This window comes from Eurypyga helias, unplaced genomic scaffold (genome assembly GCF_000690775.1).
Source record: "Eurypyga helias isolate BGI_N326 unplaced genomic scaffold, ASM69077v1 scaffold7195, whole genome shotgun sequence".
Taxonomy (NCBI): domain Eukaryota; kingdom Metazoa; phylum Chordata; class Aves; order Eurypygiformes; family Eurypygidae; genus Eurypyga; species Eurypyga helias.
Genome location: NW_010249489.1, coordinates 22513 through 37749, shown reverse-complemented (window position 1 = coordinate 37749; position 15237 = coordinate 22513). Strand labels below are relative to the sequence as shown.

The 15237-nt window shown below is 41.8% G+C and overlaps 1 protein-coding gene across 1 annotated transcript in view; it reads left to right on the top strand.

The window, feature by feature from the left end:
- The first annotated feature begins 120 nt into the window (after positions 1-120).
- The window catches only part of MAP1B (microtubule-associated protein 1B), a 15902-nt gene continuing 785 nt past the window's right edge, over positions 121-15237 (top strand). The window contains exons 1-3 of the mRNA XM_010151377.1: positions 121-257; positions 5745-12240; positions 14395-14633. Coding sequence (XP_010149679.1) covers positions 126-257; positions 5745-12240; positions 14395-14633 — 6867 coding nt within the window. The 5' untranslated portion in view covers positions 121-125. The remainder of the gene's footprint in view (positions 258-5744; positions 12241-14394; positions 14634-15237) is intronic.

Below are 15237 nucleotides of genomic sequence, written 5' to 3'. Positions count from 1 at the left end.
TATGATTCTATGGTTCTATGTTTTAAATTAGGGGAGGTAAACTGCATGTTCTCAGCAGAATATAGAAAGACATGGTAACTCCAATTATTGTTGTGTTTTTTTCTCCTTCACTCTAGGTGCGCTTAATGATCACAGACGCTGCGAGACACAAGCTCCTTGTACTAACTGGGCAGTGCTTTGAAAACACAGGAGAACTCATTCTTCAGTCAGGGTCCTTCTCCTTCCAGAACTTCATTGAGATCTTCACAGATCAAGAGGTGTGTTCATAAAAATGTCTTCCATACACTGTCATATGGTGGCAAAGTTTTCTAGAAGACTAACAAATGGTCCTCTGTGTTGTTAGAGTTAGCACTGGCAGCCCGCTGCTGATGTTCTTTGCCCTTCATGACAGGCTTTTGCCTTTCAAAACGTTTACTTTAGATTTGATGTAAAATGCTTAACAGAAAAGTTAAATTGTAATTTGGGGAATTACAGTGTAACTTCCAGAAAAAGAAAATCAAGGGACCTTTTGGCAATGGAAGGAGATAACACTCTGTTTAAATTATACAGGTTGTTTATCCAAGGTTCACATACAAAGCAGTCCAGTTGAACCTGACATCAGCTTCTTGCCTGCTGGCAGCTAAATAGTAGGTGACATTAAATAAGATGAGGGTGTCTGCTGGAATAGCTGTAGTTTTTGGCTTCCTTCTGGTAGTGTTTTAAATTTGGCCAGTAAAATCTTGTGATTTTTAATTACCAAAAAGATAAATATGAAATATACCAGTATTTAATGGTGTTTGTTTCATGTCTTGTTATTTTGCTTTCTTGCTTAATGTACTGTGTCTGAAAGCTCCCACAGGGCAGGAACCCATAGTAAACCAGCTGTCACACTTAATTTGGCTGCTATATAAAGTATGTATTTAAATAAACTGTATAGCTGCATCCGTAGGAATTTAGTTTCCACAGTTAATTAGGGGCATGTCAGTGGAGTGAGATTTGAAAGTTCAGCACTCAAAAAGCAAAAGTTTGCATGAGCTCCAGTACGACTTTATTGTGTCCATTTGCTCGTGTTCCCAAAGCCTCTTTGATCTGCACATGGTTGTACGGTTTGGGAAAGAGCTGGAATACTGTTCTCTGAAACACGCATGATACCTAAAACTCACCGGCAGTTCACAGAGTTACTTTTCTATGAAATTGCAAACCCAAGCTCCTTGCACCTCTGGCTAATTAGCAACACATAATGACTTTATGATAAAATGCAAAACTAGGGGGAAATCCTACTGTTACCGTTATGAAGCAAAATTGTTGTCTGGAAAGTGGAAGGGTGGTAGTTGGACACCAGTTGCAGCCACCGAAGGATTGCCAGAGTAGTGGGCCTGCAGGGAGTACTCCATGGGATATGAATAAGGCTCCCTTGGCTTATCTCCACAACTGGCTGAGTGGTGATCAGAAGAAAGAATTCTTGTGCTGTCCTGACCTTAGCGGACTTGGTAGTGTAACCATAGACTGGTTTGGGTTGGAAGGGACCTTAAAGACCATCTAGTTCCAACCCCCCTGCCATGGGCAGGGACACCTTCCACTAGACCAGGTTGCTCAAAGCCTCATCCAGCCTGGCCTTACGGTTGGATTCTATGATCTCAAGGTTCGTTTCCAACCCTAAATGATTATATGGTTCTGTAAGTGTGTAAGGTTTGGCGAGTACTGTGTAGAGTTGGTGTTTCTGGCCTCCTCCATTTTTACTTCACTTGACCAAACCTGAACTGTGGCTATGGCATGGTCTTACAAATAAGCAAATACCCCTTGAGGGATACTCTTATGAAGATTAGTTCAAAAATCCATCTCTAGCCTGCAGAACCCCCTGCAGACGGTGCCCAAAAGCGTGTTTTCAACTTCTCCCGCGCCAGAAGACTGAAGATGTCCCATTGCACTGACTCTGCTACAACAGCTAGCAGAGGAAAACATTTCTTTTTACCTTTGTGGTCCAGGGTAGGAAACAATCCTGTGTTTTTTCTGAGAAACCAGCTTGCTGTTTGCCTTCACCTCACTGTGTGTGACAATTTTAAAACTTGAGGGTTCCTCAGCAGATATCTCTTAGTGCTTCAAAAGACAATCAGATTCACAGATACATTGTTTTGCTCTCAGAGTGACTTTGAATCCAAAGAAGAGGTGGTTACAGCTCTGTGTTATCAAATAGCATAAGCAGTGGAACTGTTAATCTTCTTGGTGTCACCATTTCAAATGCCAATTTTTTTTGAACTTACTGTTCTTAACAGATAACGATCTATGTCTGGAATAATTTTTCTCCAACCTTTCATTGGCCTGTGCTACCAATGGCTTTACACTGTCTGCATTATATGTGCCAACTTTTATGAGCTAAGAAAATCAGAATTTAGGAGTATGAAGCAGAAATCAAAATATAGTATAATATAAACTGGAGTGGACTAATGCCAAACCTTGGCCCAGTATATTCACTAGCCTAGTGCATTACCATATGATTTTTTTATCTATTCAGAAAATTGGCCCTATATGAGAAACAGTCTGTATTCAAGTTATCTCCTTATGTGTGCAACAGACTTGGATTTATTCAGCCAGGAGAAGTCATATTTTACTAGTTTTATCTCTCCTTAATAATGTGTTTTCAGTCCTGACCAGACATACAGCATAAGAAATACACTTGACATCCTAAATCCATTTCAGAGCCATGCTCTGTGCTGTCACTTTTCTCATATTTCTGCAGTAAACAACAGGAATAGTTGTCCTATTTTCCTTATCTTTCATTCTTTTCTCCTTTTATTTTGTTTTGCTTTGGTATTTTGTTTGCTGCTTTTGCGACAAAGCCGTGTCTGACATATGGGTGAGATTTATTTATACTCCTGTCAGATGATTTGGATGCCTAGTAAGGTTGACAAAGAAAGGGAGAAAATATTTATTTTCTGCTTTATTTAGGTATTGGTTGGATTATTTTTGTTTTGATAACAGCCACAGCATCTTTGTTGAACTTTATTTTTGGTAAATGCTCAAAATAAATTATGTAACACAAAGAAAGGAAGTCAGACATACACACATGGAGGCCCAAAGAGATCTACTGCAATAAAACTTCATTAATTTCTTATATATTTATTTCTTTTGCTGATTCAGCTTGTGGTCTAAGACTTTAAAATTATTCAGCTGTATCATAACCCGTATCATTTCTATGAAAACTGTTGTTAAAAGAAATAGAACAGTAATGGTCTAAATTTAACCTAATTGTCAGTAAAATTTGAAAAGGTCAAATGGAAGTATCTGTGGAACTGAGGAGGTATAAAATGTGTCATACTTTTTCATGTCTGTTTGTTTAATAATCTGGGATCATCTAATGCTGGGTTTTTGTTCAGACCGGTTCACAACAGCAGTTCTTCATACATTGGCATAGAACAACTTGTTTTCTCTGCCTTTATTTCAGCAGCTGTTTTTGGTACTACCATGTTATCAAACACTGTCAGAATTCATGGATTTATCCTGAACTTCAACTTTGGTGGTCCATAAGTTAAAATCAAAATAATGATAGGAGTATTTTTAACCATAGCACTTTTTTTCTGGCTCTTTATTTAGCCCTGTACTTCATAGTCTTAGAAATATAGGACTTGTTTCTGAAGCAATAACTCATTTTTTAGTTTCTAGAAAAGTCTCCTGCAGTCAGTCATGCTAATCTGTGAGTGGTCCTGGCTTTTCAGAAGCCAAACTGCAGAAAGAACTGCAGTGACGATGGTGTGGTGAAATACATCTGTTGTGGTTTAACCTCAGCCAGCAGCTAAGCACCACATAGCCGCTCACTCACTCCCTGCCCCTCGTGGGATGGTGGAGAGAATTGGAAGAGTAAAAGTGAGAACACTTACAGGTTGAGATAAAGACGGTTTAATAGGTAAAGCAAAAGCTGCACATGCAAGCACAGCAAACCAAGGAATTCATTCACCGTTTCCCATCGGCAGGCGGGTGTTCAGCCATCTCCAGAAAAGCAGGGCTCCATCACATGTAACAGTTACTTGGGAAGGGAAATGCCATCACTCCAAATATTTCCCTTTCTTTCTTCGTCCCCCAGCTTTATATGCTGAGTGTGACATCATATGGTATGGAATATCCTTCTAGTCAGTTGGGATCATCTGTGCTGGCTGTGTCCCTTCCCAGCTTCTTGTGCACGCCCAGCCTCCTCGCTGGTGGGGTGGTGTGGGGAGCAGAAAAGACGTTGACTCTGTGTAGTCACTGCTTAGCAGTAACTAAAACATCCCTGTGTTAGCAACACTGTTTTCAGCACAAATACAAAATTGGTTTTGTGTAGTACAGTCTTGGTAGTGTTTGTGGGGCCAAAGGCTCCTGTGAGAAGTTGCTTGAAGCTTCCCTAGCTCCAAGTTGGACCAGCTGCTGGCCAAGGCTGAGCCAGTCAGCAACAGTGGTAGAACCTCTGGGATAACAGATTTTAGTAGAGGAAAAGAATATGTTGGAAAACCTGAAGGAGTGGGATGTGAGAGAGACACCCAGGCAGACACCCGGGTCACTGTGGAAAGGCAGGGAAGAGGTGGGTCGGGGAAGAGGTTCCCCTGAGCCCATGGTTAGAGGGCAGGCTGTCCCCCTGCCGCCATGGAGGGTCACGGCAGAGCAGAGACCCACCTGCAGCCCAGTGAGAATCCCACGCCTGTAACCCCATGGGAAGCCCACACTGAAGCAGGCTGCTCCTGAAGGACTGTACCCCATGGAAGGGACCCACGCTGGAGCAGTTCATGAAGAACTGCAGCCTGTAGGAAGGACTCAAGTTGGAGAATTTTGTGGAGACCTGTCTCTGTGGGCAGGACCCCATGCTGGAGAAGGGGAAGAGTGTGAGGAGTCCTCCTGCTGAGGAGAGAGGAGCTGCAGAAAGTGTGATGAACTGACCACAATCCCCATTCTACATCCCCCTGTGCCTCTGGCAGTGAGGAGGTAGAGAAATGAGGAGCAAAGCTGAGCCCAGGAAGAAGGAGGAAGGATGGGGAGAAGTGTTTTTAAATTTGATTTTATCTCACCTTACCCTACTCTGACTGGCAGCAAGTTAAATCAATTTTTACCACCAAGTCTGTGCTGCCAGTGACCATAACTGGTGAGTGAACCCTTCCTGTCCTTGTCTGTCTAAGAGCCTTTCCTTATTATTTTCACTTCCCCATCCCACCGTGGGGAGGAGAGAGAGAGTGGCCACGTGGTGCTGAGTTTCCAGCTGGGCCTAAACCTTGACACAGCACAATATCTCCTGAGAGACAGGGTGAGGGAGGAGGCTCCCCCTGGGAAGATGCTGGCCTCTTCCGGGTTGCAGTTACTTTCTGCCTGTTAAAAGGATGTGCTTTAACCCTTAAATACTTGCCTGGCTCTTCTGGATGGACTTGGGCAGGAGGAAGACTCATGAGCCAATGGTACAGATAGTGTGAGCTCCGATATTGTTAGCCTCATAGTCCTCATAGCCTCTCAACATAAAAGTGTGTACTGTCTTCCTATAAAGAGTGGAGGAAGAAGGGGGCAATCTTGTGGTACTGACATCCTTTGGGCGGTAGGAACCAGGAATAAGGTCCTTCTTTGTATTTTAAAAAATATAGTAGTAAATTAATTGTGGTAACAGATTCCTTTAGCAACTAGGATGAGTACTCACCAGTGCAGAAGCAAATGAAAAAGGTTTTATCTATTTGCTCAGGAAATACTATGTTCTGACATTGTTATTAAAAATTAATTTACATGCACCTTCTTGTGGTTTTGTTTTACAACCCTAGATTGGTGAATTACTGAGCACCACACACCCTGCCAACAAAGCCAGCCTGACTCTTTTCTGCCCTGAGGAAGGGGACTGGAAAAATTCCAACCTTGACAGACACAACCTTCAAGACTTTATTAACATTAAACTCAACTCAGCTTCCATATTGCCTGAAATGGAAGGACTCTCTGAATTCACAGAGTATCTGTCGGAATCAGTAGAAGTGCCATCACCCTTTGACATTTTGGAACCTCCAACCTCAGGAGGCTTCTTGAAACTCTCCAAACCCTGCTGTTATATTTTCCCAGGGGGAAGAGGAGACTCTGCATTGTTTGCAGTGAATGGCTTCAACATGCTTATCAATGGAGGATCTGAAAGAAAATCTTGCTTTTGGAAACTTATACGGCACTTGGACAGGGTAGATTCCATTCTGCTCACTCACATTGGAGATGACAACCTGCCAGGAATTAATAGCATGCTTCAGCGAAAGATAGCTGAACTGGAAGAGGAACAGTCTCAAGGGTCTACTACCAACAGCGACTGGATGAAAAATCTGATCTCACCTGATCTAGGAGTTGTATTCCTTAACGTACCTGAGAACCTGAAGAACCTGGATCCTAGCTTTAGAGTAAAAAGAAGTGTAGAAGAAGCTTGTTTTACTCTCCAGTATTTAAATAAATTGTCTATGAAACCAGAACCTCTTTTCAGAAATGTGGGAAATACCATTGACCCCATCATTTTGTTCCAGAAAATGGGAGTCGGCAAGCTTGAGATGTATGTGCTTAATCCTGTTAAAAATAGCAAAGAGATGCAATATTTTATGCAGCAGTGGAGTGGTACTAACAAAGATAAAGCTGATTTCCTTCTACCAAATGGCCAAGAACTAGACATTCCATTATCCTACTTCACCTCTGTCTCATCCCTGATTGTGTGGCATCCAGCTAATCCTGCAGAAAAAATAATCCGAGTTCTGTTTCCTGGAAACAACACCCAATATAATATTCTAGAAGGACTAGAAAAACTCAAACACTTAGACTTCCTTAAACAACCAGTGGTTACCCAAAAAGACCTAACTGGGAACATTGCTAGTCCAGCTGTGAAACAAGCAAAGTTGAAACAACGCACAGACAGCAAGGAGAGTCTCAAGCCTGCTGCAAAGACACCACCAAGCAAACCTGTCAGAAAAGAATCCAAGGAAGAAACACCAGAGACTGCAAAGCCTATTCAAGCACCAGAAAAGCCTCAGAAGTTGGAAAGCAAAGAAAAAGTCCCAGTTAAAAAAGAGAAACCAGCAAAAGTGGAATCCAAACCTATAGTGGTGGAAAAAGACATAACAAGTAAAGAAGAACAAGTAGTAAAATCTGAAACTCCTGAAAAACAAGGCACAGATGTAAAACCAAAAGTGTCAAAGGAGAAGCCGGTGAAAAAGGAAGTCAAAGCAAAACCTGAAGAAAAGAAAGAGGAAAAAGAAAAACCAAAGAAAGACATTTCTAAAAAAGAGGAGAAAACACCCACCAAAAAAGAGGAAAAACCCAAAAAAGAAGAGATCAAGAAAGAAGTTAAAAAAGAAGTGAAAAAGGAAGAGAAAAAGGAAACTAAGAAGGAAGTAAAGAAAGAAGCTCCGCCAAAGGAAGCTAAAAAGGAAGAGAAGAAGGAAATTAAGAAGGAAATTAAGAAGGAAGAAAAAGAAGCTAAAAAGGACATTAAAAAAGTTCCTAAAGAAACAAAGAAGACAGCTGCTCCTTTGACTGAAGCCAAAAAGCCAGCAGCAAAGCCTAAACCACAAAAGAAGGAGGAATCTGCTAAGAAAGAAGCAGTACCTGCTGGAAAACCAAAGGAAAAAGGAAAAGTTAAGACTGTGAAGAAGGAGATCAAAGTCAGTGGAGCACAAGCTGCCCTTGCAGCAGTTGGAGTCACTGCCACAGCTGTAGCAGCTGCAGAAATTACAGCCAGTGGAAAGGAACTTGAGGCAGAGAGATCCCTTATGTCTTCACCAGAGGATTTAACAAAGGATTTTGAACAATTGAAAGCTGAAGAAGTAGAAACAGTAAAAGAAACAAAACATCAAGTTGCACTGATAGAGGATGAACTGAAACTCACTGGCACAGTACAAAAAGAGGCCTTTGAAGTACAAAAAGAAAAAGTAGATAATGAAGGACCTGCTGAGTCCTCCGATGAAGGCATAACTACCACAGAAGCTGAGGGTGAGTGTGAACAGACACCCGAAGAATTGGAACCTGTGGAAAAGCACAAGGTCGATGAAAATGAAAAGTTTGAAGATGAGGGAACTGGCTTGGAAGAATCATCTGAAGCAGGAGATTATGAAGAAAAGGCAGAGACAGAAGAAGCTGAAGAACGAGGTGAAGATGAAGAAGAAAAGACACCACTGGACACTGCAAAACCATATATGGAGGAAACAAGAAAAATTGAAGAAAGCTCAGAAGAAATAATGGCTAAACCAGATGCTAACATTAAAGATGATGAAAAGTATATTGAAAAGGCAGATTATGAGGCATCAGATGAACGGGCTGAGGAAGACAGGGAAGAAGCAATAGAAAAGGCAGAAACCGAAGAGACTGAAGAAGAGGAGGAAGACAAGGCAGAAGGCATCAGAGATGAAGAGGAAACTGAAAAAATAGAAGCTGAAGAAGATTATGTGATGGCTGTGGTAGACAAAGCTGCAGAAGCTGGTGAAGTTGAAGATAAATATGGGCTACTCATAATTACACCAACAAAACGCTCAGAGCCTCAGTCTCCAGCAGTTGAACCAGCCTCTTCTATCCATGATGAGACATTACCTGGTGGTTCAGAAAGTGAAGCCACTGTTTCTGATGAAGAAAATAGAGAAGATCAACCTGAGGAGTTCACTGCTACTTCAGGTTACACACAGTCTACCATCGAAATATCCAGTGAACCAACTCCAATGGATGAAATGTCAACACCAAGGGATGTCATGAGTGATGAAACTAACAATGAGGAAAGTGAGTCCCCCTCTCAGGAGTATGTGAACATTACCAAGTATGAGACATCACTATACTCTCAAGAGTTTGGCAGGCCTAAACTTTCTCCACTTCCAGATGCTTTCAATGGATTATCTGAAGGATCCAAAACAGAGGCCACAGAAGGTAAAGACTATAATGCCTCAGCTTCCACCATCTCACCACCTTCTTCATTAGAGGAAGACAAATTCTGCAAATCTGCATTCCAAGATGTATACCGTCAAAAAGAAAATGAAATCCAAGGGACTACTAAGTTAGAAATGAAAGAACCATGTCAAGAAGATGTTGGTGGAAAACATAGTCCAGCCAAGAGTCCAGCTGACAGTTTGTCCCCTCTATCACCTGTTGCCAAAACTCCACTGAGTGAACGTAGCGTGAACTTTTCACTCACCCCCAATGAAATCAAGGTCTCGTCTGAACCTGTTCCCATTACTTCATTGCCTGATGGACGTCAAGAAGTTGCTGAAGAGCACTGTGCAAGCCCTGAAGATAAAACGTTAGAAGTAGCATCTCCCTCGCAGTCTGCTGCTGGTAGTGCTGGCCATACACCTTATTATCAGTCTCCCACTGATGAAAAGTCCAGTCAGCTTCCCTCTGAAACCAGTGAAAAGTCAACAGAAGCTCCCGTTAGCTTTGAATTCAGTGAAGACAAAGATAAATCTGCAAAACCCAGAATAAGCCCTATGGATGAGCCTGTTCCAGATTCAGAATCTCCTATTGAAAAGGTTCTCTCACCTCTACGAAGTCCACCACTGATAGGTTCAGAGACCGCTTATGATACATTTTTGAGTGCTGATTTAAAGTCTCCCACCAGAGATTACAGAAGTCCTTCTGAGGGTAAACCTGAAAAAGAAAAATCACCTGTTCAGATGAGCCCAGCTTCTGAAGCCAGCTCTGTTGGCCTTTTTCAAGATAAACAAGATGAAAAAAGCATGGAGTTTGTGGTAATTAAGGATGGCTTCAGTCTAGAGAGGAAAATGGAGGATACAGAACCCAGCAGTTCCCAATCTTCACTGGTCTTGGATGAGCGGAAGCTAGCAGGTGATCTCTCACCTACTCAAATAGATATCAGTCAGTTCGGTTCTTTAAAAGACGATACCAAAATGTCAATTTCTGAAGGCACTGTTTCTGACAAGTCTGCAACTCCTGTTGATGAGGTTGTAGCAGAAGACACCTATTCCCATATAGAAGGAGTAGCTTCTGTCTCTACAGCATCTGTTGCTACTAGTTCATTTCCAGAACCAACTACTGATGATGTATCTCCTTCTTTGCATGCTGAGGTCGGATCTCCCCACTCTACTGAAGTTGATGATTCCCTTTCAGTGTCAGTTGTACAAACACCAACAACTTTTCAGGAAACAGAAATGTCTCCATCTAAGGAAGAGTGCCCAAGACCCATGTCAATTTCGCCACCAGATTTCTCACCTAAAACCGCAAAATCAAGAACGCCAGTGCACGATCATAGATCACCTGAGCAGTCAACTATGTCGGTTGAATTTGGTCAGGAGTCCCCGGAGCAGTCTTTAGCTATGGATTTTAGTAGGCAATCTCCAGAATATCCTACTGTGGGCACTAGTATACACCATATATCTGAAAATGGACCAACAGAGGTAGATTACAGCCCTTCAGATATACAGGAGCCTACTTTTGCACAGAAGATTTCCCCTGTGGAGCAGTCATCTTACTTTCAGGATAAAGATATTTCAGAAATTATTTCCATTTCTCAAATTGAGGCTTCATCCTCAACTTCATCAGCTCATACACCTTCCCAGGTGATTTCACCACTGCCAGAGGAAACTTTTTCACGTGCTGTTCCACCCAGAGATATGTCACTACATTCTTTTACCTCAGAAAAGGTGCAGAGCCTAGGAGAAAAGCTGTCACCAAAGTCTGACCTGTCTCCATTAACTCCAAAGGAATCTTCTCCTCTGTACTCTCCTAGTTTTCCAGATTCACCACCTGCAATCACAGAAGCAGTGTCAGCTAGTCACACACCTTCGTTGTCACTGCAAGTGTCCTCTGTCAAAGCATTTGGTTACCAGGAGCCCCTAACAAAGCACAGTCCGGAATCTTTGCTCAGCCCAGAAAAAGACGATTCGGAAAAAAGCAGCAGGTCACCAGAAGAGCTTAGTTATTCTTATGAAGCCGCAGAGAAAACTACTAGGTCACCAGAGGATATTAGCTACTCCTATGAGGCAGTTGGAAAATCTACTAGATCACCTCAGGCCACAGATTATTCCTATGAGACCACTGGAAAATCTACTAGGTCACCTGAGGCCACAGATCATGCCTATGAGATAATTGCAAAAAATATGAGGTCATCTGAGACCACAGATTATTCTTATGAGATGTCAGGGAAAACCACCAGGTCACCAGGAGCCACAGATTATTCCTATGAGACAATAGAGAAAAAATCGCCTGAGGCCACAGATTATTCCTATGAGAGAATTGGGAAAGCTACCAGATCACCTGATACCATGGATTACTCCTATGAGACAACAGAGAAAACCACTAAGTCACCAGAAGCATTTAGCTACTGCTATGAGGCAACTGGGAGAACCACCAGGTCACCAGAGGCCATGTCTTACTCCTATGAGGCAACTGGGAAGGCCTCCAGCTCACCTGAGGCTACAGATTACTCCTTTGAGACAACTGGGAGAGCCACCAGGTCACCTGAAGCTCCTAGCTATACCTCTGAAGCAAGCGCACATTTCAGTCCGGGAAAATCATTAGCAGAATCCCGTCAAGATGTTGACCTATGCCTTGTGTCCTCTTGCGAATATAAACATCCCAAAACTGAACTTTCACCCTCATTTATCAACCCAAACCCACTTGAGTGGTTTGCAAGTGAAGAACAGTCTCAAGATCAAGAGAAGCCATTAACTCAATCAGGGGGAGCCCAGCCACCCTCTGAGGGAAAGCAGCAAGGGCGACAGTGTGATGAAACCCCTCCCACATCCGTAAGTGAGTCTGCCCCATCCCAGACCGATTCGGATGTTCCCCCCGAGACTGAGGAATGTCCTTCCATCACTGCTGATGCTAACATTGACTCGGAAGATGAGTCAGAAACCATTCCAACAGACAAGACAATTACATACAAACACATTGACCCACCACCTGTCCCAATGCAGGACCGCAGCCCTTCCCCTAGGCACCCTGATGTTTCCATGGTTGATCCAGAGGCTCTGCCTGTTGATCAGAATCTGGGTAAACCTTTGAAGAAGGACCTCAAAGAAAAAACAAAGACAAAAAAGCAGGGTACTAAGACCAAGTCGTCTTCTCCTGTTAAAAAAAGTGATGGTAAATCAAAACAAGTGGCTTCACCAAAGCCAGCTATAAAAGAATCTTTAGACAAAATTTCCAAAACAGCTTCTCCAAAGAAGAAGGAGTCTGTGGAGAAGGCAACCAAAAATATCTCTAATCCAGAAGTAAAGTTTCGAGTGGAGGAGAAAGATAAGGACACCAAGAACGCCGCAAATACATCAACATCCAAGTCAGCAAAGACTGCAACCACAGGTAAAGATAGCAGTTCCCTAGTGTTAAGATTTTCTCAGTTGTTGCAGTAAAGTTAGTTTGCCTTCAAATCAGCTGAGAATGTGGCTTGTTGAAAATCCCCAAAGAAAGCCCAGATTTTAAATATAAATCCAGCATTTAAAGGCCACTTTTAAATGCATGAAATTCATTAAATTAACTTTTGCAATCTGAGACACTTTGATGTGTCAGTTTGCTCAGAGTGTAAATGCATAAAATACAAAGAACTTAATACTGGATCTCCAAACTGTTAACCATCTAATAGAATTAAAAATACCACTTTTGTAGGTGAAGTGAAATCAGTAACAAAGTGAACCACTTCACTCATCATGAGAAACAAGTAGGTACAATTCTCTTAGCATAAATTAATTAATTTTAATATTGTAGGAGGCAAAGGTACTATTAGCCACTGGATGCTCTTACTACTTTGCTGGATTAATTTTAAAAGGAGTTTTTTTAAAAATTGTAACAGTAGTAAGTAGCACTTCAGATGAACTAAGCATGTATGTCACTTAATCCATTTAAAGTCTTATGCCAGCAGTGATGAGTAATCATACGGAAGTTAATGTCATTTTCGATGACTGTTGTATGTTCTAAGTAGTAATAAAATACAAATTAGGTTACTGAAGGAGGCATTGTGCTAATCTGTTGCTTCTGGCAAATCTTGTTAGAGAGTGTGTGAGGGATACTTTGATTCTGTTGTTGTCAGGACTAATGTTCCATTGAAAGCTTTTTTGCAAGGAGTGGGTCTAGGTTTCAGTACAAACACCCCAGTGTTCAGCTGTCTTGAGCTTCCCCATTTTAAGTGGTCCTCTGTTCCTTTATTACACCATCATTCGCATGTCTCCGTTAGTAGATAGGTTTCAGGGCGGCATATGGTTCTTCACGCTGTATATTTCTCTGGCCCTTCAGCTTTATAGGAGATTCTTCTTCCTTAAAGCATACTTCTCCAGTATGCACTAGAGCAGCAGACAAGGCTCCACTTGATAGTGACATTTAAGTGTAATAAGTAACGTCTAATATTTTATCCAGTATTGGTATTCACAGTTCGGAAAGATACATCACGGATTTTTTTATTATAAATATGATACAATATTTTGTAACTTAACCAATAATAAAAACTCTCTAATTCAGGAAATCTTATCATATCATGATGCTTATTTGGCATATTGCTTTATGGACATGCTAGACAACTGTAATAGGCTTTGTTGGCCTTACAGTATGTGACCCCAAATAGACAGTATTGCTTAGATAATTGTTGACCAAACTTCATCCTCTGTAACAACGTGTGAAGGCTAATAGAACATAAATGGTGATCATATGGATAAAATTACTTGTTGAATCCTCATTTTCAGTTCTCACCACAATCCTCTGCCTAGCAAAAGCCACTTCTTTTGGGGTAGTAATTTTTAATATGTTTAAACTTTGAACTTCCTTTTGACTGAAGCTTTTCTTAGAACAAGTACTATACTGTGTACAGCAGCAAAAACATGCTTCCCCCTACTTTTTGTGATAAGTGCCTAATTTGTGTATGCAAATAAAGATCCAGGAGGGAAACAAACGCTTGTAAAGTAATTGCTTTACAAGTTTTTCTGTCCTCCCAAGTTCCTCTTTGCCCCTCTTTCTGATCACGTATAGTATCTTCTTGATGCACTCCAAGGCAGTCTGAGCGTATCAACAGCTACCGTGTCCTGCCGTGTGCTGGTACCCCCAGTCTCATGACTGCTTAAGATCTCCGTGGCGCCCTGTGTGTCCCTAGGTTTTATAATCGTGCATACCTGAGACTTTTGAAAAGCTGTACTTCTTAACCTGGAAAATAATACCCACTTATTGAATAATAATTCAGCAATCACAGCCCTGCATAGTAATTATTGGATAATAGTGGTACATAATGGAAAGGTTCACTCAATTGTTGGTTATACGGTAGTGAGATTTTATTGTATTATAGAGTTACAGTTATTCCGTTTTTTCCTTCCATTACAATCGTAATTGGGATACAGAAACGTGGAACATGTCACTAGATGTAGGAGGGTAATGCCATAATTGGACACATCTCACCTCAGTGGTTATAAGATTAATTAATAAATGCATATTTTTAACCAACCTGTAATACATTCTTCCATTATCTGATTTCTGAAGGACCTGGGAATACTAAGGTGGCAAAATCTACAGCAGTGCCTCCAGGACCCCCAGTGTATTTGGATCTGGTGTACATTCCCAACCACAGCAATAGCAAGAATGTTGATGTCGAGTTTTTCAAGAGGGTGCGGTCATCCTACTATGTGGTGAGCGGGAACGATCCTTCAGCCGAGGAGCCAAGCAGGGCTGTTCTGGATGCCCTGCTGGAGGGCAAGGCACAATGGGAGAGTAACATGCAGGTAGGCTCTTCACTAGTATCTCGACCTGGAAATCTAACATTCTCAGGGAAGCCAGAGCACTGCTGAAAGTGGACGGAGGCTGCTGGGGAATGGGGTCTTCAGGCTGGGCGCCTTGTTTCACTGATGATGTGAGAGGACACCCAGGTGAACCACAGAGCTGCACTGCACTCAGCCGCTCCCTCATTCCTAGCCCTTCTGACCTGTTTCTGGTGAATAAAACAGTTGGGAGCTGGCTTACAGGGCCTTTTGGCTGTTTCATCTTGTTACTGTACCATATGTGATCCAAGTTTGGAAACGTTGCACTTTGTAAGTAAGAAAGTGAATGTTTCATGGTTTATATAGTAATCGTGTAAACTTGGAAACTTCATGTTCTTTTCCATCAGGATCAATGAGTAAACAAAATGCTTGGCCGTAATCTGAAGAGCTGTTAGTGCAGATCACAGACTGCTACTCCTCTGGAAAGCTGCATCTCAGCACCTTGCAAAAACAAGGGTTTATTTTTATAAACTATTTTGCAATAATTTTATCTTACCTCTGGTTTTGGTTTTGGTTTTTTTTTTTGGTTGTTGTTGTTGTTGTTGTTTTCCCTTTTATTCATCCATTT